Source organism: Engystomops pustulosus, chromosome 10 (genome assembly GCF_040894005.1).
Source record: "Engystomops pustulosus chromosome 10, aEngPut4.maternal, whole genome shotgun sequence".
Lineage (NCBI taxonomy): Eukaryota > Metazoa > Chordata > Amphibia > Anura > Leptodactylidae > Engystomops > Engystomops pustulosus.
Window position 1 is genome coordinate 11,897,858 of NC_092420.1, and position 26,424 is coordinate 11,924,281.

The window sequence follows — 26,424 nt, forward strand, 5'->3', positions numbered from 1 at the left end:
ATAAGCCGACCCGAGTATAAGCCGAGCACCCTAATTTTACCACAAAAAACTGGGAAAACCTATTGACTCGAGTATAAGCCGAGGGTGGGAAATGCATTGGTCACAGCCTCTCCAGTATGTAGCCAGCCAGCCCCTGCCCAAGTGTATATAGCCAGCCAGCCCCTGCCCCAATGTATATAGCCTGCCAGCCCCTGCCCCAGTGTATATAGCCCCCCCCCCTTCCCCCCTCGTGCAGCACAACAATACCAGATGGATCACACAGAAGATCTACGGGTGCCGCCAGAAAGGCGAGTTTTGATTTATTTATTTTTTTGACTCGCGTATAAGCAGAGTTTGGGTTTTTCAGCACATTTTTTGTGCTGAAAAACTAGGCTTATACTCGAGTATATAAGGTACTTAATGCATCAAAATTAATTGTCAAACTGCAATTTTTTTCTCTATTAATAAGCATAATAATCCTAATAAACACATTAAAATGGTGTTAAATCCATCATGACAGCCACTCAGTATTAGGGGGTCAATATACAGGTGTTTGTGTAAAGCAACCAATCAAATTGCAGGTGTTATTTGAACTGTTAAGATAATAGAAAGCCTCTGGTTGGTGTGAGCAACTCTTTCTTTTTCTTTTTTTTTGTAGAAGCTTTATTTAAAAATCCCGGCAGACCTGTGTCAAAATGGAGGCCATGTTGCTCGTAGCAACCAGAGATTTGGATATTTTGCCTAACTTTTGGTTAATTGCTACAAAATTTTTTACATTTTTTTTTTTTTTATGAGGCAATGTTTGTACGCTTAGAATACTTTTTGTGTTATGGACTAAGATACCGATGGTGAATTGAAGACGAGTAGAGACAGTATTGTTTGCCGTCATAAACGTTGGGGCATATTTTTTAAAGTACCATATATACTCTAGTATAAGCCTAGTTTTTCAGCACAAAAAAAGTGCTAAAAATCCAAACTCGGCTTATACTCGAATAAAAAAAAAATATTGGTTTTACCAGGTTTTGTGGTAAAATTAGGGGCCTCGGCTTATACTTGGGTCAGTTCATACTCGGTAATCCCGACATAGTGTTCCCGCTTATTCTATTTTATGCCTTGGTGCTATTTCTATATACCTCATCATCATCATCTTCACTGTTACTCTTAAAATATGACTTTTCATCCCGACTTAATTTTTTTTTCTGAGATGATTGCGTAAAGAAATGTCCCCCCTGACTTCAGGTAGATGCCGGAACGCTGTGACTGATCGTTGAATATTCATTAATTGGACTGGGATCAAAGGCTGCGCTTCTACCTCTCCATGCAGTGGCAATTAGTGAAAATAAGCTCCAACTGGAAATGCGTCTACATTATAAAGACTTTCTCGTCTCCTCTTAAGAAGATCTGTTGTGATTTTCGAGCAGATATATACTAGAAGATGTTACTTGGTCATTCTAGTAGCCATAACATGGGATATCTAATTGCGGCTATTAGCTAGGACGTGTTGGACGGTGGAATTTAATATTGGGGTAGAGAGTTCGCTGACCAATCATTTCCAAAGATTTTACCCTATTATTTCAGCAGAATCATCACCCAACTATGGCTGCTGATGTTGACATGTGATGGCATCTTGAATGAGTCTTGGACGTGGATGATCTTGCTTATTAAATTTTACGAGTGAAGAACCATCACCCAATGATTGCTGCTGATGTTGACATGTGATGGCATCTTGAATGAGTCTTGGACGTGGATGCTCCAGCGTATTAAATTTTACGAGTGAAGACCATGGGTCAATTTCGGTGCCCTGTGGTACATTGGCTAAATGGATGACCAGTGTTCCAGCATCTTCTCTTTGGTCTCCTAGTCCTGGACATACTTTTGTACTTCTGGGACCTTTACAAGATCTCAAGTCAAGGTCATAATGGTTAGAGTTTGGCGTTTTTCACCTCTTTGGTGGAGGCTTCTGGTGACGTCTCCATTCTAGTTCTACGGTTATTAAAAAATACCAGACAGAAACTTTCTAGGGTGAAATGCTTGATGGTATGATGGAAACACAACCGGCCCCTATCATAGTCAATGAAGTCTGTTGGCCACCGTTTGGACCCAAAATCCAGAACTGGACACCATTTATGTAGACTCCATTCAGTTTTTAGTTTCTAACTTTTCAGTGAGGGAGTTTTTTCATTGAAATTAAGGACCAGTGGACAACTATGGAAACCTATATTTTATGTCTTATGAGATGGACTTGTATCTTTATTTGGATCTTTAAGTTTTTCATTTGGTGTTTTTTGGATATTAAATCCATGCATCTTCTTGGTCTTCCTTTTGTTTTCCACTCTCCACTTTTCTAACTCTCTTCTACTGGTTTTTATTCTCATTACTTTTACTTTCTGATCTATTAACTTATGGTGACTGCAAGTCAATAAGGCACAAAGGGATTTTCACTTTGGCCTCATAGAAGACCTCAATTGAGGTATCTGGCCAAATTTATGAACAATGGAAACAGTTTTATTTTCCTTTTATCGAGAGCGTCGTCATCGAGGTCTTTGATTGTCCATAGACACTTGAGTATATTTTTGGAGCTCTTACTTGGGTTGCGTGACTAATTTGGATCTTGATGAGAAAACCAGGGCATCCACATTCATGAGACTGATAGAGCTGGGTAACATCTTCTTCGAGGGTGCCCTAGTTCTGTGGTCTAAAAATAAATCGGGAGCCCTACTTTACACTCCGATGGGTTCCTGTAACAATTGAGGAATCCGGTACGCAGCTGAGAAGCCTTCATCAGTAGACTATTTATGGAGGGGTGGTTGCTATACGCAAACTGCAGAGGTTTCTAACAAGTGTCAGAGGTGTTCTCATGGGCGGGAGGAATGGGGGGGGGGGGATCGCGTCGTATACTTATGAGCTGCTGCTGTTGTCATGGTAACCTGTGAGATGTAGTTATTTAAAAAAAAAAAGTTGATTAAATGTACTCGGAAAGAAGAAAAATCTCCTGCCTGATACTTGAAGAAGCTATTAATGGAGACCTGGTAATAGAACCAAGTGATACAATACCTTGAGATTTGCATCTGGATGATGTTTTTTTTGTTGCGTTGATGATGGATAATAAAAAAATGGAGCAATGTTATATCCATGGACGGGTAATGCGTACTTACTAATGTAAAACATCCAAGCCTTGGATCCTTACACAAAATTCAGGAGAAGTACTACATCCAATGAGATGGGCACAGCAGGGGAGCCTCCTATAAAAGCAATTTTACAAAATGGGCTCAAAGCTAGTGTTTTCCAACATCGCTTCCTAGTTGTTTGGTGTTCTCTTAAAACTTTATTGTGCAAACTTCCTATACTTAAAGCCACAGCTCTCTTCTCTGACTTCCCCAAAAATGTGGACATTTGGCTCAGTGTATCATTTCATCCACTGATCTTTTGGGTATTTGACAGCTGAAGCCACCCAAAGGGTCTGGCCATCTAATGTGTATAGGCAGTGGTGGGGTTGCCTATATGACAACTCATGAAACTTGTGGGAGATTAGGCAGTCCCTGTCCATAGATTAAGGGTGCCTTTTAGGTGTAACTTTTCTTGGGATCCCTAGGTATGCCAACTTTTCCCATGACTTTCTGACTCTCCCCTCGTGCTCCAGTTGAGTTTTTGGATTTAACCATCCTTGACATTTTTGTTCTCGAGGAAATTAAAGGGAACCTACCATCACGATTCTCTCTATAAAGGTAGAACGGGTGGTAGGTGCATGTTTGGGATGTGAGGATAGCCCTTTTTAGAGCTAATCCTCCCGTCGCCGCTATCTTTTTGAAATCTTTATTGTCCTTATATGTAAATTTTGTAAAGCGGCTACTGGGGTATGGAGTAGCCGCGACATGAGGCTACATGTTGCGGCTACTCCACACCCCAGTAGCCTCTTTTCTCCTTGTACCCTGAGATCTTCGTGCATGTGCAGAACACCAGCTTCTTGGACTAGGGTGCGCAGCTACGAGGAGCTGCGCGCCAGAGATCTCATAGCAGGAGGAGCAAAGAGGCCACTGGGGCGTGGAGTAGCCGCGATGTGGCTACCCCATTAACAAGCTACTTAAGAAACTTGCAAGTTTAGCCGAATGTGCATGTGTATGAAAGTTGGGAGGATAGCTTGTGGCTAAATGTGGGTTCAACCAATATGTAGCGAATGTCTATCCTAATCCTTCAGGTAGGGTACAACAAGGCACCATGACATCAAATCCTACATCAGATTTAGCATATCCAAATAAATTTAAAAGTATCTTCTCCCCCCCCCCCAGATATCGAATGTGTATGGTCAGGGTTAAGGTGTCTGATTTTTGGTTTCAGCTTATCCAGTCCCATTAATTGTATAGAAAGTCACCCCGCTTGGGTGTGTGGCATAGGCTTATTATCCCCATCTCTATTGAAAAGTTGTGTTGATGAATGCTGGGAGTTGTAGTATCCTTCCTCTGGTGAGCCTCAGCTTGCAGGATTTAGTCTGAAATTCACATAGCGATGACATCTTTTCAGTTCTTGATGGAAAGGTCATGTCAGCCGAGTAGTATTTGCCTCCCTTCATATTCAGGATTAGTGAGCATTGTTCTGTAGAAACCTGCTCAGCTTGTTTTCTAGGTGCTTATAAGTATTATTAGGAACTAGGATTTTTAGAAATCCGACGACGTAATTGATGTTACTTTCCTGTAATTGCTGCTTTATCTGGTTCGTGGAATGTGCATCCAGCTTTTAGGGGTTTTTTTTTGCAGATGAATGTCCTTCTGAATGTATATAGTAATAACAACAACTCCTTTTTACTTAAATACAGGGCTCTAAATCCACTGCTAAGTCAGAGATGATTACTAACACTTGGTCTGCTTCTATTCGCCTCTAGAGGGAGCTAAAGAGATTTCTGTATACTCTTTATACATTGAATTCCTTCATAGATCTGTATGCGGTACACATAATAGCCCCGTCTAATGATGACCACCGGCATCCAGAATGTTATCTATTGATGGGATTTAATATATTCCTTAAAACTGATGGGCATAGAATCTTTGACCAAAAAATGGGTAGGGGTTAACCTCCGTCGTCCAAGTTATTCCACAATTTTATGTTCTCCATGTCATATAAATTACATGATTACCCATCGACAACCCAAAACATTCTTCCAGAGTTCTGAAGGGTCAATAAAAGAAGCTCCCACCCTCTCTGTAAGGCTGCATTCACACAGCCTTATGGGGGACGTATATACGGCCAAAGTATATACGTCAGATATACGTCCCCCATAGATGGCGATGAGTGCACGGCGCCCTACGGGAGTGGTACGGTGCCGCACAAGCGCGACAACGTACCGTTCCGTACCCCGTGAAATGATAGGACATGAGCGGCGCTCATCCCCTCCTCCTCTCCCCGGAGTCAAAGTGTGCCCGTCGTGCTACGGTATAGCGGGCACACGTTAATGTGAATACAGCCTAACTACGTAGATGCTGGAGTCGTGGTAGTATCTAAATGGTTACTAATGATGTACTAATTGGGGATGGGTGCAGATCTTGTTTTGGGATCCAGCAGGTTCCAGTCATGTCTCTGGGAATTGCTAAATCAGGTCTATCGTGTTCTTGAGCCATCAAACGGCGACTTATATCCCGGCTTCCTTAAAAGGTGCGTCCTGCGTCACACCTCAGTTTTTGAAGTTTTGACTGGGGTTAGGTTTACATTTTCTTTTCAGACCTGATCCGTACACGACAGTCTATTTTGGAGCCCTCGGATGTACTAAAGATAAACCTTGTTTGTTACAGAGGTGTCAAGGTGTCTGTAAAGTGATGTTCCGCTGTCTTCTGGAACGTGTGACATCTATTTCCGCCGTTATGAGTAATTGGTACCATGCTTTGAGTCGTTTATTGCGATAGACGGTGAAGGCCTCAAATTTTAGGCCTGACCTGTAGCAAGACGATCACCCTCAGATTTGGTGTGAGAGATAGGGCGGCAGTCCTTATTGACAACATCACCGTTCCATGTCATTTAAAGGAGGCCTTACTGAACCCATTTTCGTTCACCATGTTGGTGAATTCTGAGGTAAAAAAAAGGGGGTCCTTTGATTAGGATCTTCGACACTTGGGTCATAATTGAAAGGAATAAGAGGCCGTCATATTATGCTAGAAATAAAGGCAACGTCTATCAAAATTCCTGTCAGAAAAAGCCTAACTATGGTATTTGATGCTGATTTTCCTAGCTACAAAATCTGCATCAAATGCCGCCATGTGAGCATACCCTCATCTTAAAGATTATGGAGGACTGTCTAGTCTACTGCTTTGAATTGGTAATGTGTAATGCCCTAATCTTCCTGTGGAGGCACTGTAGATAAATTGAGTACCTACTCTCTACACCTAGATGAGCTCATTGATAAAGGTCCCATATATCAAGTCCTTGGTGTAGAATCCCTTGAAGCATATACCATAGATATCCTCCCTATTCCTTTTTATTTCATTTAGTTAATACTAGAACGAGTATATCTCGTATTCATTTAGTTTTCTGATGGATTTTTTTCTTTTACTCTTTTACAGACCTAAAGGATTTTTTTTTTACCAACGCTAAGTGCTTAAGGAATACCTTTCAGGATGCCCTTGGGAGAGGATGGGCCAAGTTGGAAGAAGAGAGCGGAGGATATACGAGATATTTATGAATTCCGGGATGTGTTGGGAACGTGAGTATCTCTCGGGATTAGGGGTTATGTATAAAACTTTTATGTGTATCTGTTTTTTTTTTTTTTAAAGGGGTACTCCATCTTGTTTTTGGATTTTATTAACATACGGCAAGCAGAGGTATTGAAACTTGGTGGGTTAAGTGAGATGTGCTAAAGTAATAAGTTACTGGTGTAAATTATTGTGATTGGGTTGGGAGGCCACCCCCCCTCGCCTAAGACCCGCCCTCTTCTTCTTTTTTTTTTTTTTTTTAAAGTGTCTGTCGGGACACAAAACGGTAGAAAGTCCCACAAAGTGACCTGGGATGGACTGTTTTTGTGGACAAAGGGTCAACTTTAATTACCGCAATAAAGAAGTGAAAGCGTGATGGTGGCCTTGTCAGAGAATGCGTTTATTGCTACGAGATAATCCCGGCTACCGTCAGCCTCTCCCTTCTATATTTGCACAGAAGGTAATATAAACCATCTGTCAGCCGGAGTCCTGTCTTCATGGGCAGATGCTGCACTTTTCTCTAGTACCAATGTGTACAGGTCCTGGGTTATACAATGAACCCCCCCCCCCCCCCCCCCCCGCTCAGTGTCTATGGGGGGGGGGGGGGCTGTTTATATCGTCCTGTTTGCAGGTGGACAGGACAGGAAATGGCGAGAGCTCCTGCGGTTTATCTCCCGTCACACTGATTAATGAAGTGGACACATTAGAAGTTGTCTGGATTTGAGAAAACTCGTGCAGAAGTGATGCGGACGCTGCTGATGCCGTCATATAGTGGCAAGCAAAGTCCTTTTCTCTGTAGCTTTGTTGGGGGACCCCAATATATACTGCATGTGCATACTACATATACTACAGTGCATGTAAATAGTACATATAGTATATAAAGTACATATAAATGCTGCATATACTACAGCGCATATAAATACTACATATACTATATACACTGCATATAAATAGTACATATACTACATATAGTGCATATAAATAGTACTTAACTATATATATTGCATATAATTTCTACATTTAAGTACTATATATAGTGCATATAAGTACTACATGTAATGTATACAGTGCATATACTATATACACTACATATAAATATTACATATGCTGTATTGGGTGCATTAAAATACTGTACTATAGTACATATACAATATATAGTGCATATAAATACTACATATACTATATAAAGTACATATAAATGCTGCATATACTATATAATGCATATAAATCGTACATGTACTGTATACAGTGCATACACGATATACACTACAAATAAATACTACATATACTGTTTATGGTGCATATAAATGCTGTCTATGCTATAGTGCATATAAATAGTACACGTACTATATATACGACATACTATACATACAGGTACTGTATATAAATGCTACATAAGCTATATATACTGTATATAAATGGTGCATATACATGCTACATATAGTATATATACTGCATATAAATGGTGCATATACATGCTACATATAGTATATATACTGCATATAAATGGTGCATATACATGCTACATATAGTATATATACTGCATATAAATGGTGCATATACATGCTACATATAGTATATATACTGCATATACATACTATGGGGTGTATTTATCATTATGCAGGCTTTTTCTGCAGTTTTTTTATTGTCTTGGGCTGCGTTTTACATTTTGGGTTCTGGAAACGTCTCATGTGCTTTCCCACTGTGAAAAGGAATGAGCACCTATTGAATCACAACGAGCCTCGGGTGCTTTTTGTATGTCTGTAGGTGTTGATGTCTATGTTGAATTTGAGACTGTTTTGGTGAAAAGGCAGAAATTTTTGCGCAACTATGTATTTCCTACCCTGGGAGGGGGACTGCAGTGAATCTGTGGTCACATAATACATAGAACTACTAAACATACTGTATATACGGAAATACTACATCTACAACATATAACTACATAGATGTGGACTTCTTGCTGGATACAGTTGATTTCTAAATTTGTAGTCTGTAACCATAGAAACACATAGAACTCTAAAGCGGCTGCATACACAACACTAGGATATATTTAAGGGGTTTTTACAGGATTAAAGCGCAAGGAGCCCTAGTGTATAAACTAGTGACCAAGCATGAGGACCACTGTTTTACTCCTGTGGGGCAATTGTGGACCTCTGTTCGTGGTATTTGTCCCATCGGCTGTGTCCATCTCAATCAACATGTCCTTATAATAACCAAACACGGATCTGATTTATCTGTGATGGGCAGTACCCCATGCACATGGCACCATAAATCAGACCTGTAACTATCAGGATCAGAGGCTCTTACAAGCTTCATCCGCTTAATGCTTCAAAAACATGTGAACTGCTCTTATCTGAGACGCGGAAAGCCGTGTAATCTGTGGCCGCACACTTCCTGTCTGATCCTTCCCTCACATGGGGGACTGATGTGTAGATGTAACCTGCGGGCTGTCCTCTGCCAGCCCGGCCTGCCGGAAGCCTGCTTTATCTCTTGGTCCTATACGAAAAAAAAAAAAGTAATACATTTAAAAAAATTTTGGGGATTTTTTATTTGTCAAAAAGTTCACTAGTAAATCGAAAAATTCTCAACCACATTCCTTAACCTGCTTCTATTGCTTTCTGGGAAAGTCGATACTTTATTTTTTTTGCACACTGAATTGAATTTTTAAGGGAATTTATGGTAGTACATCATGTGATCGCCGCTGTGCCCCTGATCAATTTGGTCTTTGTTTTGTCAAAATCTGTCCACCCGTTCAGGAGATATAACCCTCCGAAGTCTATACATGAATTGGTTCATTCTAGAGGGCGGTAACTTTTCATTTTCTCTAGGGGGCGTGTCTGTCTTCTAGTGCCACCCCCTTGGCTAGTATGCGCTAAATCGGATGGGAACTTCTGGTGGCCATATCTTTTGAATGGGTTGACCGATTTTTAAAAAAGTAGCGCCAAATTAATCAGGAGGGCAGCGGCCATCACATGAGAGGTGTCATTCAGTGTTGTATACTTGGTGACCACTCCACTTTAAGAGTGCGAAATTGGAATTGTGATCTTATTGACTTCCCCCCCCTCACCTTGTTTATAGAAAATAACTTGTGCTGTGTTTTCTGAGAACATTTTACCTTGAGGATAACAAAAGGGAAGTAGCGGAGCCTGTTCTGCAGGTCACAGCCAAGGACATGGGCTCACAGTCTCACTGATACTTGCAGCGCTTAGACTGTTGCTGTAAATTCTGAAAACCCATAAAAGGGGTTTATCAGTCTTAAAGGGGCTGTCCAGCGCCCGATCAGTACATCAGACATCTCTGATTTCCGTCTCTCGAGCTCCACTATAAACAACAAATTTTTTTTTATCCGCTTCTTGCTGGCGGAAAGTTCTGACATAGTGGCTTTTGCAGTGAAGTGTTCCTTTAAATTCCCCTGAGCATCTCTCTCTCTCACAATGTGACCTCCTGCCCTATCACTTCTATTCCTGAAATCTGCTTCCTTCCTGTCTTTTAACCCCAGTGCTGTGCAGTTATTTGGCTGCGGATAAGAAGCAATATATGTGCAGGTTAGATCGGGGGACAGGGAACTGCACCAAAACAGTCTGGATAATATGTGTTTCTTATTGGACTAGGAGGAATTTAGCTATATTTAAAGGGCATTTCCATATGGGTTTCAGTTTTTTACAGAGCCCGTTTTGCATAAAGTGTTTCTTCAGAGTCTGATGTTACTTGCTGATTGTGTTAGTTCTGGCAGCTAAAATCTCCCGGTAATCAACTTTAATTGCTGATTGAATTGGGAAGCAGCTCTACAAATTCCGAACAGCGGCCACTGCAGGGCAGATGTGGTATTGCATTATCTACCATTCAAATGCATGGGATTGGGAAGTAAAAGTTCTCCTTGAAGAGACTTTTCCAATTAAAGGACATCTAACACCAGGATGAAGGACTGTATGCAAATGAGCCCGAGGGGCTCCAGGCTTCATTAACACCTATGGAACCTAGAGCCCCTTAGACTCATTTGCATACAGTCCTTCATCCTGGTGGTAAATGCCCTTTAAGGCCAATTGTAGGTGTCTTGAGACTTATAGCCAATGATGCTCCACCAGGGAATTCTGGGAAATTTAGGTTTTCCAGGATGTAGATCCTTGTAATAAGTAGTTACAGTAAGTCCTTATGGACAATTTTTGTTCTGTTCAATAATTCAGAAGGTCTTTACTGTTGTAATGTAAAACAACCCCTTTAATTTTTTTTAGTTCTGACCGATATCCAGCTTTCTACAGATCCTGAAAATCTGTATTTCCGTTCAGAATTTCATTGTCACAATGGTAGTGTGTGTGTGTGTGTTTGTGTTTGTGAGCTCTGTCTATGATTGAAGAAAATCCTTGGTTATTGGCATGAGATGCAGTACCAGACACAACCTATGGGCAATGGCGGTGCTATTTCCTAAGGAGCATTTTTTTCCCATATTCTTCCACAACCCCCATCTAAATTGCTGGTCATTCAGGAAGAAATTTACACATGACTGCAGGATCAGACTACACGGGGTTTGTTTGTAGTCTGTTACCATGGCACCAGCACACACCAGTATATTAAAAAAGATTATTTGCAACTTTGTATGTTTCCCAAAGTGTGCACACTATTTAAAGGGCCCCGGCTGCATGTAGAGGTCCCTTTTGGGACAGCATTATTAAAGGGAAAAGTCACTTTAGGGCAGTGGATTTGGCCGGATTTTCCCGGAGCTTTCCAGGATTTCTCGCTGATCTGGATACGTTGTTCATGGTGTCATCAGTTCTGTGGTAGGTGCTGAACGCTTTCTGGGGCACGGAACAGATTGCAGTGAGTTTATGAGGTTATTGGATGAGGCGCGCAGCTCCGGCTACGTTACGTAAGGAGAATGAATTCCGTCCAGGAGCAGCCCACCGCTCGGCAATGGTTCTGGAAATAATGTAATAATATCACAATCCGGCGTGACTCAGCCCAGGGTTTGCTGGACATTAACTCCCGCACTGCTAAATCTTTAGGAGACAAAAAAAGACGAAATGTTACAAAAAGTTTAGATTTTTTTTTTTTTAATAATTTATTTTTTACAATTTGACAGGACACCTTCCTGCAACTTTGTATGTTTTGTAAACGCAGCGCCAGTGCACCCTTATGGCAGCCGAGCTTGAGACAACCCATTTAATATGAGCATCTTCAAAAAAATGATGTAGTGTATGACCTATGAGACACATTGGTGTGCATAGGAGCTGTATACCGCCGGGACTATCAGAGACTTATGATAGGACATATTTTGCGGTCACACTGTATAGCGGTGTCTGTTATGGGATTATCAGGTCAGTACAAACATTAGATACAGGGGACATGTGACGGGCCCGGCCCAGTTGATAGAGACTAGTAGCCCCTGGGGACCCAGACCAAAGCGGCTTTTATCTATGTTTTGGCTTCTATCTACAATTTTCCACCGTCTATTCAATGTCCCCTGTAGGGTCATGTTGTATTTCTGCCAGTACATGCGGAGGACTGCGCTATCATCCCAGGTCACCGACAGGATAGAAGTTTTCATGGCTTTGAATATCTTGTGCAATGCAAAGGTTGTGCCAATGGAGGCGCAGAACTTCTCAGGTGGTCACAGCGCGCCCTGGCCTTATCCCCGGGGGGTGGCGGCGGGCGCCCTGGCCTTATCCCCGGGGGGTGGCGGCGGGCGCCCTGGCCTTATCCCCGGGGGGGTCACAGCTGGATCATTCATGATCTATACACAAGTAGGGAAAACATGCCTACTACATTCCAAGTATAGCGTCACACCTGTCCATAGGTGGTGTCTGGTGTTGCTGCTCAAATCCAAGTAAATGTGGTGAGCTGCAATACCAGACACAACCTGTGGACATGTGTGGGGCTGTTTCTTTAATCCTGGATCTCCTCTGAGGATCAGATCCCTTTTTAGTGGTGATAAATTGTCCCTGTAGACCTAGGAGTATAACGGGGCTCCTTTAAATCTTTCTTTGGCCGGATCCTGTAGAAGTGTATCTTGCATGAGGTGATACTGGCCTCCAGCAGGTATTTGCATGTGTGACTCTCCTGCCTTCAGGTGTGAAAACTACCAGCTGGGAGCGAGATTATGTGACGGGAAACTGCCTTTACCTTCTCCTATCACTTCCTTCACTGCAGAAACCGAAGATAAACAGCAACATGAAGCCACTTGTATCATCTGTGCCTAGAAATTCCTCACGGCCTCTGTGTTCTGTTTGCACATAGATACATATGTATTTATTCTACATAAATTAACTATTCTAATTACATTATATCTTTGTCCTGATCCTCAGTTACATCCTGTATTATTCTCCAGAGCTGCACTCACTATTCTGCTGCTGGTGCAGTCACTGTGTACATACATGACATTACTTATCCTGTACTGATCCTGAGTTACATCCTGTATTATACCCCAGAGCTGCACTCACTATTCTGCTGCTGGTGCAGTCACTGTGTACATACATGACATTACTTATCCTGTACTGATCCTGAGTAACATCCTGTATTATACTCCAGAGCTGCACTCACTATTCTGCTGCTGGTGCAGTCACTGTGTACATACATGACATTACTTATCCTGTACTGATCCTGAGTTACATCCTGTATTATACCCCAGAGCTGCACTCACTATTCTGCTGCTGGTGCAGTCACTGTGTACATACATGACATTACTTATCCTGTACTGATCCTGAGTTACATCCTGTATTATGCTCCAGAGCTGCACTCACTATTCTGCTGCTGGTGCAGTCACTGTGTACATACATGACATTACTTATCCTGTACTGATCCTGAGTTACATCCTGTATTATGCTCCAGAGCAGCACTCACTATTCTGCTGCTGGTGCAGTCACTGTGTACATACATGACATTACTTATCCTGTACTGATCCTGAGTTACATCCTGTATTATACTCCAGAGCTGCACTCACTATTCTGCTGCTGGTGCAGTCACTGTGTACATACATGACATTACTTATCCTGTACTGATCCTGAGTTACATCCTGTATTATACTCCAGAGCTGCACTCACTATTCTGCTGCTGGTGCAGTCACTGTGTACATACATGAGTCAGTATTGGATCTTTTAAGTATCTCTTGTGTTTTTATTTGTTAAAGTAGAGACTCCTCTTCCTCTTCTGTTTTATATAGTCGGATGTTTCTTTGGGACAAACAGTAGATTTTGGATTCTCTGCAGCTGCATTTGCAAACACTGGTGACCCTTAAACTTGTGCAGACCCCTCTCCCAGATGTAGCTGTTCTGTGCTGGAATGTGAGCGCCTGCGGATTGTTGTATTCCGGCTCCTGATCGCTGCTTGTTGTGAATGTAGAACAGGATGCAGTAAACATTTTTACATTCTCAAGTAAATGTTTATCTGGTTTCTTGCTGTAAAAATTCCATCTCTGCCTCTCCGGTATGTGGGATAGAGGAGAGGGGTCATCTGCTGGTTGTCAGCTTATCGCTACAGATCAATCTGGTACTCACAGTCCTGTATACCATTGCAGTATCTCCCTGTTTTGAAGTATTGCTGTACAATTTATGAAAATGCTTTTATTTTTATATGCTTACTAAATGCTGAAACTAAGTGGACGCTCAACTGTGGATGAAGATTGATAATAGTGTGATAACACAATCCTGTGCAGAGAAGAATTTGAGGCTCCCTGGACTGATTTTACGATACTACCCACTCCAGGGAAAACAAAGCCTTTGTGTCTGCGATGCCCATGTGATAATTTACTAACCAATGAACTATGGACATTTACCTTTTTATCTTTAACTAACCAAGCCCAGGTCCTGCCCCACTGAAAGTTTCTGTATAATCCTTTGTGACACAAATAAAGCATCTCACATCTGCCTAGCCTGGCATCGCATCAGTGCTCCACAGAGATTGAGATGTTATACCATACTTATCTTGGTGTGATTTCTTTGAGCTCACTTTGTGGATTTTATTAGTAAATAGAGAACCTGAGGTTGTGTGAACAGGGGAAGAACTCGACACTGTCTTGTTCTTTTGCGTATACAGCTCCTACACAGTCCCATGTGATTCCATGGTAACAGACTACAGCATATGTGTGTAGTCTGAATCCGCATACTGCTACCTTATTGAAATCGAACTGGAACCGTGAACTCGGATGACCCCTCCTATCCAGTGCACGGATCATACAGTCGCTGCATTAGAGCCACGTTTTGTCCGTGGCCTCAGAGATCTCTGTATGTTTTTGTGCCAGAAATAGAAGTTAATGTCCTCCTTTTATTGAATTAGTTTTGGCCGCTTCGTGTAATTTCTTTTTACGGCCTGGTGTCAGCGTTATTATGATTGATATGATTTGTTATTGTATCAAATGAGATTTTCTTATTAATATGATTCTTTGTTTCAAGTTGAGAAGTTTGTGTTTTCATTTTTTTTTTTTCTTGCATTGGTCTGAGAATTTAGCCGCATTCATGTCTGTCACGTAAACCTGTATACTCTCACATCTTATCCGCTGTAGATGTATATACGTGCCCTTAAAGGGGGCTCGATTCCACCTCCATGAATATTATCGTTTCCTTCAGACGGAATTGGAATTTTTCCTCTAGCCCCCACCGTTCCTGAGCAATCACTGCTTTAGTTTTGCCTTTCTTGTCAAGTGGGCTGTGCCCAACCTAAGACCGCCCATCTGACAATTGAAATCCAAAGCTCCTATGACTAACGCTGATTTCTCCGGAGCAGTGAGGGCTAGAGAGAAAATTCCAACTGTGCTGGAAACACTGGAACAACATCTATTATAGGATGCAGAAAGATGGAGTTGGTGAGAGGCGATGAACGCTCCACTTTAAGGAAAATCGTGAAAGTTTTTAAGTCTCCTCTTTTTTTTTGGGTTTAGTTTTAAATGCTGGCGGGAGGAGGGGTATTAACATTGGACACTAACATTAGACATGTAATTATATCAGGCAAGAAATGTTTTAATGTTTCCCACTTTTAAACTTCTTGATTTTGGGTTGATTATTTATGTAAGGAATGGATTTCTGGCAAAGCACAGAGTGTTACTTTGGTGTGGAGTGATTGAGGCTACTATAACGCGGTGCTAGAGCTTTCCTCTGCACTCGGATGCCCACAGTACATCCTGTTCGGATCCACAAGCCAATGGTTGGTTCTTGGTGCTTGTCAATATCTTGTTATCAGGTTTCAGAGCAAGAGACAACTTGCAAGTGTGTGTTCTGTATAGTACGTAGTGAATTTCCTTTTTTTCTACCCGTAAAACGAATTTCAACTAAAAATGTAAAATTGGCTCGCAGCGGTGGCGGGCTCGCCGGATCTCCCCGGTGGCAGCGGTGGCGGGCTCCCTGTCTCTCCCAGGTGGCGACAGGGGCAGCAGGGGCGGGCGCCCCGGCTCTCCCTGGTAGCCGCGGGGGTGGGCTCCCCGGCTCTCCCAGATGGTAGCGGGCTCTCCCAGGTAGTAGCGGGCTCCCCGGCTCTCCCAGATGGTAGCGGGCTCTCCCAGGTAGTAGCGGGCTCCCCGGCTCTCCCAGGTGGTATCGGGCTCTCCCAGGTAGTAGCGGGCTCCCCGGCTCTCCCGGGCGGTAGCGGGCTCTCCCGGGCGGTAGCGGGCTCTCCCGGGCGGTAGCGGGCTCTCCCGGGCGGTAGCGGGCTCTCCCGGGCGGTAGCGGGCTCTCGCGGGCGGTAGCGGGCTCTCGCGGGCGGTAGCGGGCTCTCGCGGGCGGTAGCGGGCTCTCGCGGGCGGTAGCGGGCTCTCGCGGGCGGTAGCGGGCTCTCGCGGGCGCTCGCGGGCGCTCGCGGGCTCTCGCGGGCGCTCGCGGGCTCTCGCGGGCGCTCGCGGGCTCTCCCGGGCGCTCGCGGGCTCTCCCGGGCGCTCGCGGGCGGTAGCGGGCTCCCCGCTATAATAATTGACATAAATGTGTCCCAAAGTTTGTCTTAATTTTCCTGAATAATTTGTATTTCGGATAGTTGTGTGGCGTCTGTGTCTCGTTGACAGTGAAAGTAATTCCTCCTTTGTGGCTCTACGGGACACACTAAGAGTCTTACACTGGATTATTGTGTTAATTAAGATCACGGATCAGACTGGGGGAGGAATTATCCGAGAACTCTGGCGGAATCCTTGGAAGGTTCCGTCGCTTCCATCACTATATCTGTGCGTTCCTGTGGTAACCAGACAGTAATAGGAATGTTATCATGAGTTAACGTTGAAAAATTTCCAAGTTTGTGTTTCTTAGGTGCTTGTTGATCCCTGGCCAGAGGCTCTTATGTCCCGTTCCCCTGGTTGGGCGTTCCGGCACGGAGCGCTGATGGAATATGACGATGAGACTTGCTGATCACTGGGATACGGCACTGATATAATTGCAGCCAGAGCCCTGGGGGGATGGGGGAGATTTCCTGGCGACTTCTGCTCTGGAAGAGAGAATCTGCTGGATGAGCCCTTCCCGGAATAACTCCCCATATAATCTGTGCAATTAGTTTTTTTTTTGTTGTTTTAGAAAAACCTGAAATCTCTTAATTCCATGTGATGTTATGTGGGATCTGTAATACCCCTTTAATAACCAGATCAGGCTGGGAGAGGAGGCTGACTGTACGCTCCTTTAATAGGATATTTGTTGGGATGTTTCTCTTCCCTTGAGCGTATTTCCATGTGATGTTGGCTGACCAGGGTCATGGAGAGGGATAACCAATATGGCTGAGCACATTGTACATAGTGTCCTATCTGCAGGCAGCATGTTATAGAGCAGGAGCGACCTGAGCAGATTGTACATAGTGTCCTATCTGCAGGCAGCATGTTATAGAGCAGGAGCGACCTGAGCAGATTGTACATAGTGTCCTATCTGCAGGCAGCATGTTATAGAGCAGGAGGAGCTGAGCAGATTGTACATAGTGTCCTATCTGAAGGCAGCATGTTATAGAGCAGGAGGATCTGAGCAGATTGTATACAGTGTCCTATCTGAAGGCTGCATGTTATAGAGCAGGAGGAGCTGAGCAGATTGTATACAGTGTCCTATCTGCAGGCAGCATGTTATAGAGCAGGAGGAGCTGAGCAGATTGTATACAGTGTCCTATCTGAAGGCTGCATGTTATAGAGCAGGAAGAGCAGATCAGATTCTACATGGTCTCCTAAAGGACTTGGTGACAGGTTCCCTTTAATTCCAAGACCATAGACAGGACATACATGGGTTTTCGGAGAGGTTTCTCAGTTATTGCATAAACACTACAAACAAAAAAATACACAAGTTCGGCTCATCCCTAGCAACCCAGTATTCAGATGTCATCCAGCACGTCCTGGGGCAGAGCTGGCGAGGGGCTGGCAGAGGCGTGACATGTGGGCACGCTTACACGCAGGGAGAACTTTGTAAAGCGGCTTATAGGGGGGGTTATGGTAAAAATGAAGAACGTCCTTGTTCTTGGAGGTTGACGTAAAGCATCTGCTTCCATGGTAACGTTTGAGAGCTTCCATATGTAGCATCGCTCTCATGCTGAAGGAAACGTTCCTGTGTTTATCGCTGGCAGCTGGTTGTAGGGTGGACATGGCGCAGCTGCTTACCCTTTAACGCTGGATCTGCCCATCCCATGGCCCCCTGATGTGTCAGAAGGGCATAATTACTGCAAACTTGGTCAACAACATCTCTACGGCTCATGAGGATATATTGGAGGAGTCAAAGACCGCGGAGCGCGAAGAGTCGGGTCTTAAGGTGGCCAGAAACATTAAAGGGTCACCAGATTTTACCCCATTAAACTCCCAGCCCCCTCATAAATGTCCTCTCTGGAGTTTTATGTGATCTCTTACCCATTTACCTATAAAAAAAAAAATAATATGTTCCATGTCAGCAGAAAAGAGTCAAGTTTAGAGGCTGCAGGGAGGAAGAGTCATTTAGAAGCCCATTTCTTCCATTTTATAGCAAAGGTGGTGCTGGTGTCATATTAAAGATAAGAATCTCCTCTTTCAGGTCAGGTTTGTGGTTCTGTGTTCTACAGAACCAGAGATACAGGTAGTAACATTTAATTGATTATTTGAATTAAAGATAATGATCCCACTTTTTTTTTTTTAAACTGTATTTATTGAAACATATTTTTGAGTAAAAGATAAGACCCTAACATAGGACCAACAACATAAACAGTATGGCAAAAGAGGAAAGAGGGGGTAAGGGGAGAGGGGGGGGGGTAAGGGGAGAGGGGGTACCACCTTTTCTTCACTGCCTGCATCTCCAGTTCTGTGTCTCAGAAGCACAAGCCTGATGTGGTCTGGATGGTGAGATTCTTATCTTAAATATGACACCAGCAGCATGTTCCCAGGTGATACAGAACCTAATATGGGTGTGTCTGAAGTGACCCTCCCCTCTCATCTCAGACAAAATCTGACTCTTCTCTGCTCATTGTCACATGACTTTGGAGGAGATAATTTATAGGTAAACAGGTGAGATTTCACATAAGGGGCAATCTAGAAAGCACATTTCATCCCCTATCTGTGGGGGCAGGTATTTTGATGGGGTAAAATTTGGTGACAGGTTCCCTTTAAACTATGATTGGGCTAACCCACGACTTTTCCAGACCGGCTGATTATCAAATATCTAGAATATAAAGATTGGACATGTTGAATTTCGTCAGGACTGAATCTTTGTCTACAGGATGATAAGAGGAGTATGATGAATACTTTCCCCCTCTTATCATTTGGGACACTTGCACCTTAGGTTAAGCTGATGGTTCATGTGAAGGTCCGGAATAGTGGTCATTAACTGGTATAGTTGGCCCGGGCTTATGGGGGCTGTGCCATTATCTGCAGAATGGGGGATTACATGTGGTAGGTCCTCCATTAATAGCGAGAATGGGTGTCCTGCTACCCCAGATTCATGGAGCGGCAGGTGTAATGATCTATGGTAAGTGATCTGAGTGGCAACACCACATATAACGTGTGGCTGGGTGAGGTGCAAAGATGTAGGAGCCCTGTTTCTGGGTAAGGAATATGTAAGTAAGTTTTCCTGGATTGGAAAAGGAAAACCCCGCCTCCAGCACTACTTTATTTTAAGGAAGTCCCCTCTACATCAACACATTTGGCGACATAGTTTTCCTTTACCCATTCTGGAATACTTATTTGCATATTCCTTACCCAGAATCCGCAGTCCTTTTACAGGACACCTATAAAGGCAAAATCTGTAAGGAGTCCAATTTCCCCTATTTTTTTTGACAGTCCTGAGCTTGTGAAGTTTGATCTGGACCATCAGAATTTGTAGCCTAGTCCTCTACCCCTGGCACTTTTTTGCCCTCTTGCTGATCCCTTTTATAATCCTCTTGCTCCGTTGCTGATCCTGTTTCCTGATAATCAGAACTCGGAGTAAATATCACTGAACCGTTATTGATCGGTGATTGGTTACGTAACTTTGTGATGGTGTCCTGACGTGTAGATTTCGGCTCGCCCCCCTTTTACCAGGGCCGTTCCTGTTGGGCAGGTGATGCCCCCGGTTGTAGATGAGTGACACAACTCCCTATTCCAGCAGATGATACGTGGGATGTGGGGCGCCGGGCGCTGCTATTGATTGTGCTGCCCTGTCCTCCAGCTACTGCTGAATAGATGTGGAAATGTTTATTGAAATGTTCTAGAACCTTCCGCCTCCTGTTAACCAGCGCACTGCTGGACTCAATAGAGACCCACAGACTTTTGTACTTCCTCCATCGCTTTTTTTTCATTTCGCACTTTCTATATCTCTTTCTCTCTCTAATTCTTTTTATATCCCCCTTTTTATTTAGCCCCTATTTATTTTTTCAGTTTTTTTTTTTCTTACATTTTTTTTTATCTAGTTTTATTTTTTCGTAGCTTTTTGTAATGTATTTTTTTAATCTACCGTATTTTCTTTTTGTTCTTGCATTTGTTCTTTTGCGTTGTATCTCTTTGTTTTCCTTCTTTTATCTGTTTTCCCCTCTCTCTTTTTGTATTTTTGCTTTCATTGCTTTATTTTCTCATGATTTTTTATTTTATTTTCTCATTTTAATTTTCTCATATTCCTTTCACTTTTTTTTTTCTTTTTTCTCGTCATCTGTTTTCCTTCTCCTTTTTTTTTGTTTTACTTTCTCTCTTTTTTTTATTTTTTCCTCTTTTTTTTTGTTTTACTTAATCTTTTTTTTTTTTTTCCTTTTTTCGGTTTTTACGCTTTTTTTCACCCACCTTTTTTCCTTAGTTTATCTTATTTTGTTACATTTCTCACTCATTCTCTCTTTTTAGCTCTTTTTTTTTTTTTCTTTCCACTTGTAGCACTCCAACCTGTGCTCCTATCACGTAATCCCCTTTAAGTCAGGTTATTACTGGCGATGTTCCCTACTCCCTCAGTATACACACAGTGCAATTTTATTTGTTTTTAATAACATCATATGTTTTTTGTATTGGAGCAGCTCTTGACCCTTTTCTGGACACTGGTAAGAAAAGAAATGCTTCTTCTATAGCATCGGCGGTGTCATGGGGAGTGGTAAAAGATTTTTACCCCCAAAATTTTGCCCTTTAAATGTGCAAAAAACATCCCCACTCCCTCATGTATGTAACCTACGGTTAAGGTGTTCGCATTTTGATCACCGCCCCTTTAACAACCTCTATCCCACATGGCCCGATCACATTTTATATGGCAGTAGATGGGATATGTGGCACATCGCACTAGGATCTATATGTATCATCTTATATTTCGGTGGATCTGCTCCCCTGGAACCAGAGACAAGATATTACCCAGGACTCCTGACAGGGACATTAACAATTGTCAGACACTGCGAGAGTTAAAAGGAACCATTTACTATAAACCGGATTATAGGGTAATAGATTTATTGCTCTTATTAGGCTTATATGACTGTACAAACAGCACAGAAAAGATAAAGGAAGCGGCTGGAGGTTTTATGACCGGCCTTTGATGACCTGCGGGAATTATTAGCTGCTGGTTCTATAGTGAAGGGACCCCAGAAGCTCTCATGGGGGGGGGGGGCATGAAATCCACTACCCCATTAGGAGGTGGGTTCTGCTGCAGCACAGAGGATTTCAGCAAAGGAATGTGTAGCAGTTGTACATCTTGTAATTACTGTGAAGTGAAGCTGTGACAATGTCATTCTATAACTGAAAAGGGGGGGATTTTGGCATGGGTGCGTTAATGAAAAGTCAAATATTGCACCTGTATGGGGTACATGAGCTCCAACACTATATCTGACCGTTATATGAGCTGTATCCTGCAGTGTGTAGCAGTTTTCCCCTCTGTAGCCTCTGTCTGTAATTCTCAGGTGTCTCAGAGCCGGAGGCTGGAGACTGGCTGCTAGGATGTCTCCCATACACTGCACACAGAGGGGATAATCTACTACACACTTCTCTCACTTACTCAGAACCATCATCAGAACCACATTGGACATTATATGACGTGTATCCTGCAGTGTGTAGCAGTTTTCCCCTCTGTAGCCTCTGTCTGTAATTCTCAGGTGTCTCAGAGCCGGAGGCTGGAGACTGGCTGCTAGGATGTCTCCCATACACTGCACACAGAGGGGATCATCTACTACACACTTCTCTCACTTACTCAGAACCATCATCAGAACCACATTGTACATTATATGACCTGTATCCTGCAGTGTGTAGCAGTTTTCCCCTCTGTAGCCTCTGTCTGTAATTCTCAGGTGTCTCAGAGCTGGAGACTGGCTGCTAGGATGTCTCCCATACACTGCACACAGGGGGGATAATCTACTACACACTTCTCTCACTTACTCAGAACCATCATCAGAACCACATTGTACATTATATGACCTGTATCCTGCAGTGTGTAGCAGTTTTCCCCTCTGTAGCCTCTGTCTGTAATTCTCAGGTGTCTCAGAGCTGGAGGCTGGAGACTGGCTGCTAGGATGTCTCCCATACACTGCACACAGAGGGGATAATCTACTACACACTTCTCTCACTTACTCAGAACCATCATCAGAACCACATTGTACATTATATGACCTGTATCCTGCAGTGTGTAGCAGTTTTCCCCTCTGTAGCCTCTGTCTGTAATTCTCAGGTGTCTCAGAGCCGGAGGCTGGAGACTGGCTGCTAGGATGTCTCCCATACACTGCACACAGAACGTAGAGGAGAAGCTTCTTCAAAGCAGGATCATATGGGACTTTATAAAGGTGCACTGACCTGTAGTGAAGGGGGGGAGCACATGGGGTGAGATAGCAATGTGTTAATCCTATCTCACTCAGAAACGCATCGGGTCACATTAGACATTATAGAAAAATTCAGACGTTTACTAATGTGAGTAAAGCACGTTAAGATAGAAACTAAAATAATAAGCCTACCCTGATTTTAAAAATGTCTTTGTCAGCATTTTGAAAAATTTCAGTAGTTTATGAAAGTTTATTTAATATTACCTGGCTCCCTGCCAGCAGTGTGGTGTGAGTCCTGGGGAGGGAGCAGCTGCAACCTGTGTGTGCCTGTTTCAGTCTTCTCTCCTCCACACTCTGAAAGCCGGTTCTCTATGGTGAACAATGAGAGTTGGCTAATAGCAGAGAGCCAACAGTTCACTTATTTTTGGGCCACACTCATTGTAACCTGAAAATTTTGTGTTAAAAGTGGAGTGAGGATGGGTGTAATTACATAGGGAGCCATTCAGGAGGCAGAAGAGCCGGATCTTTATAGTGAACAGAGCCTAATGATTCGTCTCACTATGAAGAGCCATACTTCCGATCACTATCATGCAGCTCCCTCTCCCACTTCCTGTCCTGTACAGCAGGCAGGGGAGGGGGGTGGTGTTGAGTAGAGGGAGAATACACAGGATGCAGCTGCCCATTCCCCTGGGACTCACAACATGCTACTGGCAGGGAGCCAGGTAATGTGAATTAAACTTATATAAAGTACTGAAATAATTCAGAATGCTGACAAAGGCATTCTTAAAATTGGCATAGTATCGAAACCTGTCACTTTAAAACTTAAAGCTGCCAGCTAACCAAACACTTCTGCAGTATGTTTTATAGCAACAAGGAATATGACCCCTCAGAAGAGTTGGGAAACCCCATATACATTGGATCATCATTAATCACATGACATGGATGTAACGGTCTAATCTCCAGTCCTATCCAGCTCTACCCATCTTTTTAGGTTCCCGGATATTTGTAATCGTTCTTTGGCATCTGGTCGGGGTTCCCTTCATTAATTGGATCTTCTGGGCTGTCAGATCACATATCCCGTTAATGAATGGCTTTGCGTGATCTATAGAAATTGTTTACGTCTGTGATATAAGATTATCTTCAGATGTTCCTGAGATGTCGCCCTTAATGAACGGGTTCTGGTTTCTTCGCCTCCTGTTTACAAAAAGCAGGACCTTCATAATGATGTTTTGTACGGTGCTGCCGACCATATATGAAGCTTCATTAAGACTCACGGCCTTGTTTCATGGATACTGATATTGTCCTGGCCAATGTGTTTTTGCAAGTTCATAATAATGGTGAGATCCTGTGCACCAAGAATTGTCCAACCATCTCCACAATCTGGTGGACTCCTTGTATCAGGTAGTCATCAGCTTCCTGGTTGTTCACATTGTCTATACAGATGATGGACATAAGAGTTGTCTCCAGGAGCCTCCTGCCGAATCAGTTCCATCCTTGCACCATAATATGAACTTTGAGATCTTGGAAGGACCGGCCAACCATCTTGCATCGATAGTCATGTTCAATGGTGGATGTCGGAGGAAAGATAAATCGGAATGTTGGATCTCAACATACCGAAACATTTTGCTAAAGCTATGTTAGAGAAGTCTAGCTGTGGCTTACTCAACCAAGAAACAACGTTTGGTGAAGGAACGTTTGTTGGTAGTTCTAAAATGAATTGGCCATTTTAAGACCAGTCTAGACCCTAAGATACAGTCTTGACAACTACGGTATATCTGGAGAAATGAGGGTCAAAAAGATTGATGGAAATGTTCATAAAAAGGCCAGACCCAAACGTAAAAACCTTCTTCTTGGTCTGGAGTCTGTGTTGACCAGGCTACCTTAGATGTATGATGTGGTCCTTCAAATCTTCACTGTGGTTGGATTATGGTTTCAGGTCTTCCACCACAGATGCATTGAGGAAACTTTTTGATGGCTATTAGAAACCACAGTGTAGAAGAGACCTTCTTTTTAGAATATTTTTGAGAATCTTCGAGATTAGGAGACCTTCTGAAACCTTGTAGAACATTTATTGGATGGCTGAGCCGCCCCCGGAGACACCACTCTTTCAAGTGGGAGGTCACGCATTCTGAGGAAACCATTTGTACTTCTTGGATCTCTGTGTGTGTAGCTCGATCATTATTCAGAAGTCTGACATTTCTGCTATTTCTGGAATTTGTGTGGTTTTTTTTTGTTTTTTTTTTGGTTTTTTCTTCACCCACTTTTACATGATTGCAATGCAAACAGGCTGTAGACTCTTCTTTAACCGGTTATGCTTTAGGGGCTCAATTTGTCCTCTATAATTTAAAAAATAAAATATATGATATAAAAGTTATGTAAATTTCTTTTGCTCACCCTAAATCTTCTGACCTGCTTCTGGCAAATTGACCAATTTATGTAAAGCGGGAGCATGTTCCGCAGCCCAGGATATGTTTAAACCAGTCCCCTTCCCCCTCTGACAATCTAATTTCCTTATCGCTCATTCATAGTAAGTCAAATTAACCTATTAGAATTATTTTTGGAGCGGGGCAGGAAGACCGAGAACCCAGCGTAAGTCATGCAAACATGATTTGGTGCTTTTTGTCCTGTTTAAAGGGTAAGGACATCTACTCATTTTTATTCAAGGCTGTTTTCTGAAGACCTGTAGTGTAGTCGAAGACAACAGATTTATCAGAAAGGACCTTTCACCACCTCCATAATCTCAAACTTTTTGCTTCCTAAAGTAGGAACCTCTCAACTCATTCTGGCTTAGTTGGAATTTTCTTGGTAGCCTTCACCATACCAGAGTAATCAGTATTGGGACCACCCATATGTCTCTCTGCTGTCAATTGGGTTGTCTTTGAAGTATATTGCATCTGGGAGACAAAAATATGACCTTGATAATTAGGAAATGGTGGGGGCTTGAGAAGATTCCAAATCGGTGGAACAATACCTACTAGAGAATGGAGAGTTGGGTTTGGTAAAGGTGATAGAACTGTTGGCCACCCATGATGAAGGTGATAGAACTGTTGGCCACTCATGATGAAGGTGATAGAACTGTTGGCCACTCATGATGAAGGTGATAGAACTGTTGGCCACTCATGATGATTTTGGTGGCAAATGTTATGGAAATATCCCAACTCTTGGAGAATGGTCGAATGGAGAAGGATCCGGCCAGATGGATTTCAACTGCTCAATAAATAAGTCCCCACCAGAGGCATCTGGCAATGACTTCCTCCCCTCTTGGACTGGCACATGTTCAACCATTCGTACTTGTGCTTGGTGGTTCTAGGTGGACCAGCTGTTGGCTATCTTCGAGGGTTATTCCAAGTTAGAGTTGATATTGATGATCAATCATAAGAACCCCCCTCAATACTTCCACTGATCAGCTGTTCACCCTAACTGCCCCACCAACATCTGGAGAATGGAGCTGCCGTTACCCAACGCCGGAAACGGAGTTCTACTTCCACCACCTTCCTCTATGATGGTCTCAACGCTTGTTATGGCCATGCCAGATGCCAAAACCTGACTACCTTCATACAAATGTCCTACTCTTGAGGACATCAATGTCTTTTCTGGTCTTGGCTGAATGTCATACAATAACTCAATAGTTTTAATTAGATTTTTTCTAAATGTAATGGTTTTTAGGCTTAGCGCTACTCATTTAAGACTA

At 43.0% G+C, this 26,424-nt stretch overlaps 1 protein-coding gene across 2 annotated transcripts in view; it reads left to right on the plus strand.

Annotated features, from left to right (window-relative positions):
• Positions 1-26,424, plus strand: part of CAMK1 (calcium/calmodulin dependent protein kinase I) — a 73,824-nt gene that overhangs the window by 11,799 nt on the left and 35,601 nt on the right. For both annotated transcript variants that reach the window (XM_072128455.1, XM_072128454.1), the window contains exon 2: positions 6,525-6,664. In XM_072128455.1, the coding sequence (XP_071984556.1) occupies positions 6,579-6,664 (86 nt within the window). In that variant the 5' untranslated portion in view covers positions 6,525-6,578. The remainder of the gene's footprint in view (positions 1-6,524; positions 6,665-26,424) is intronic.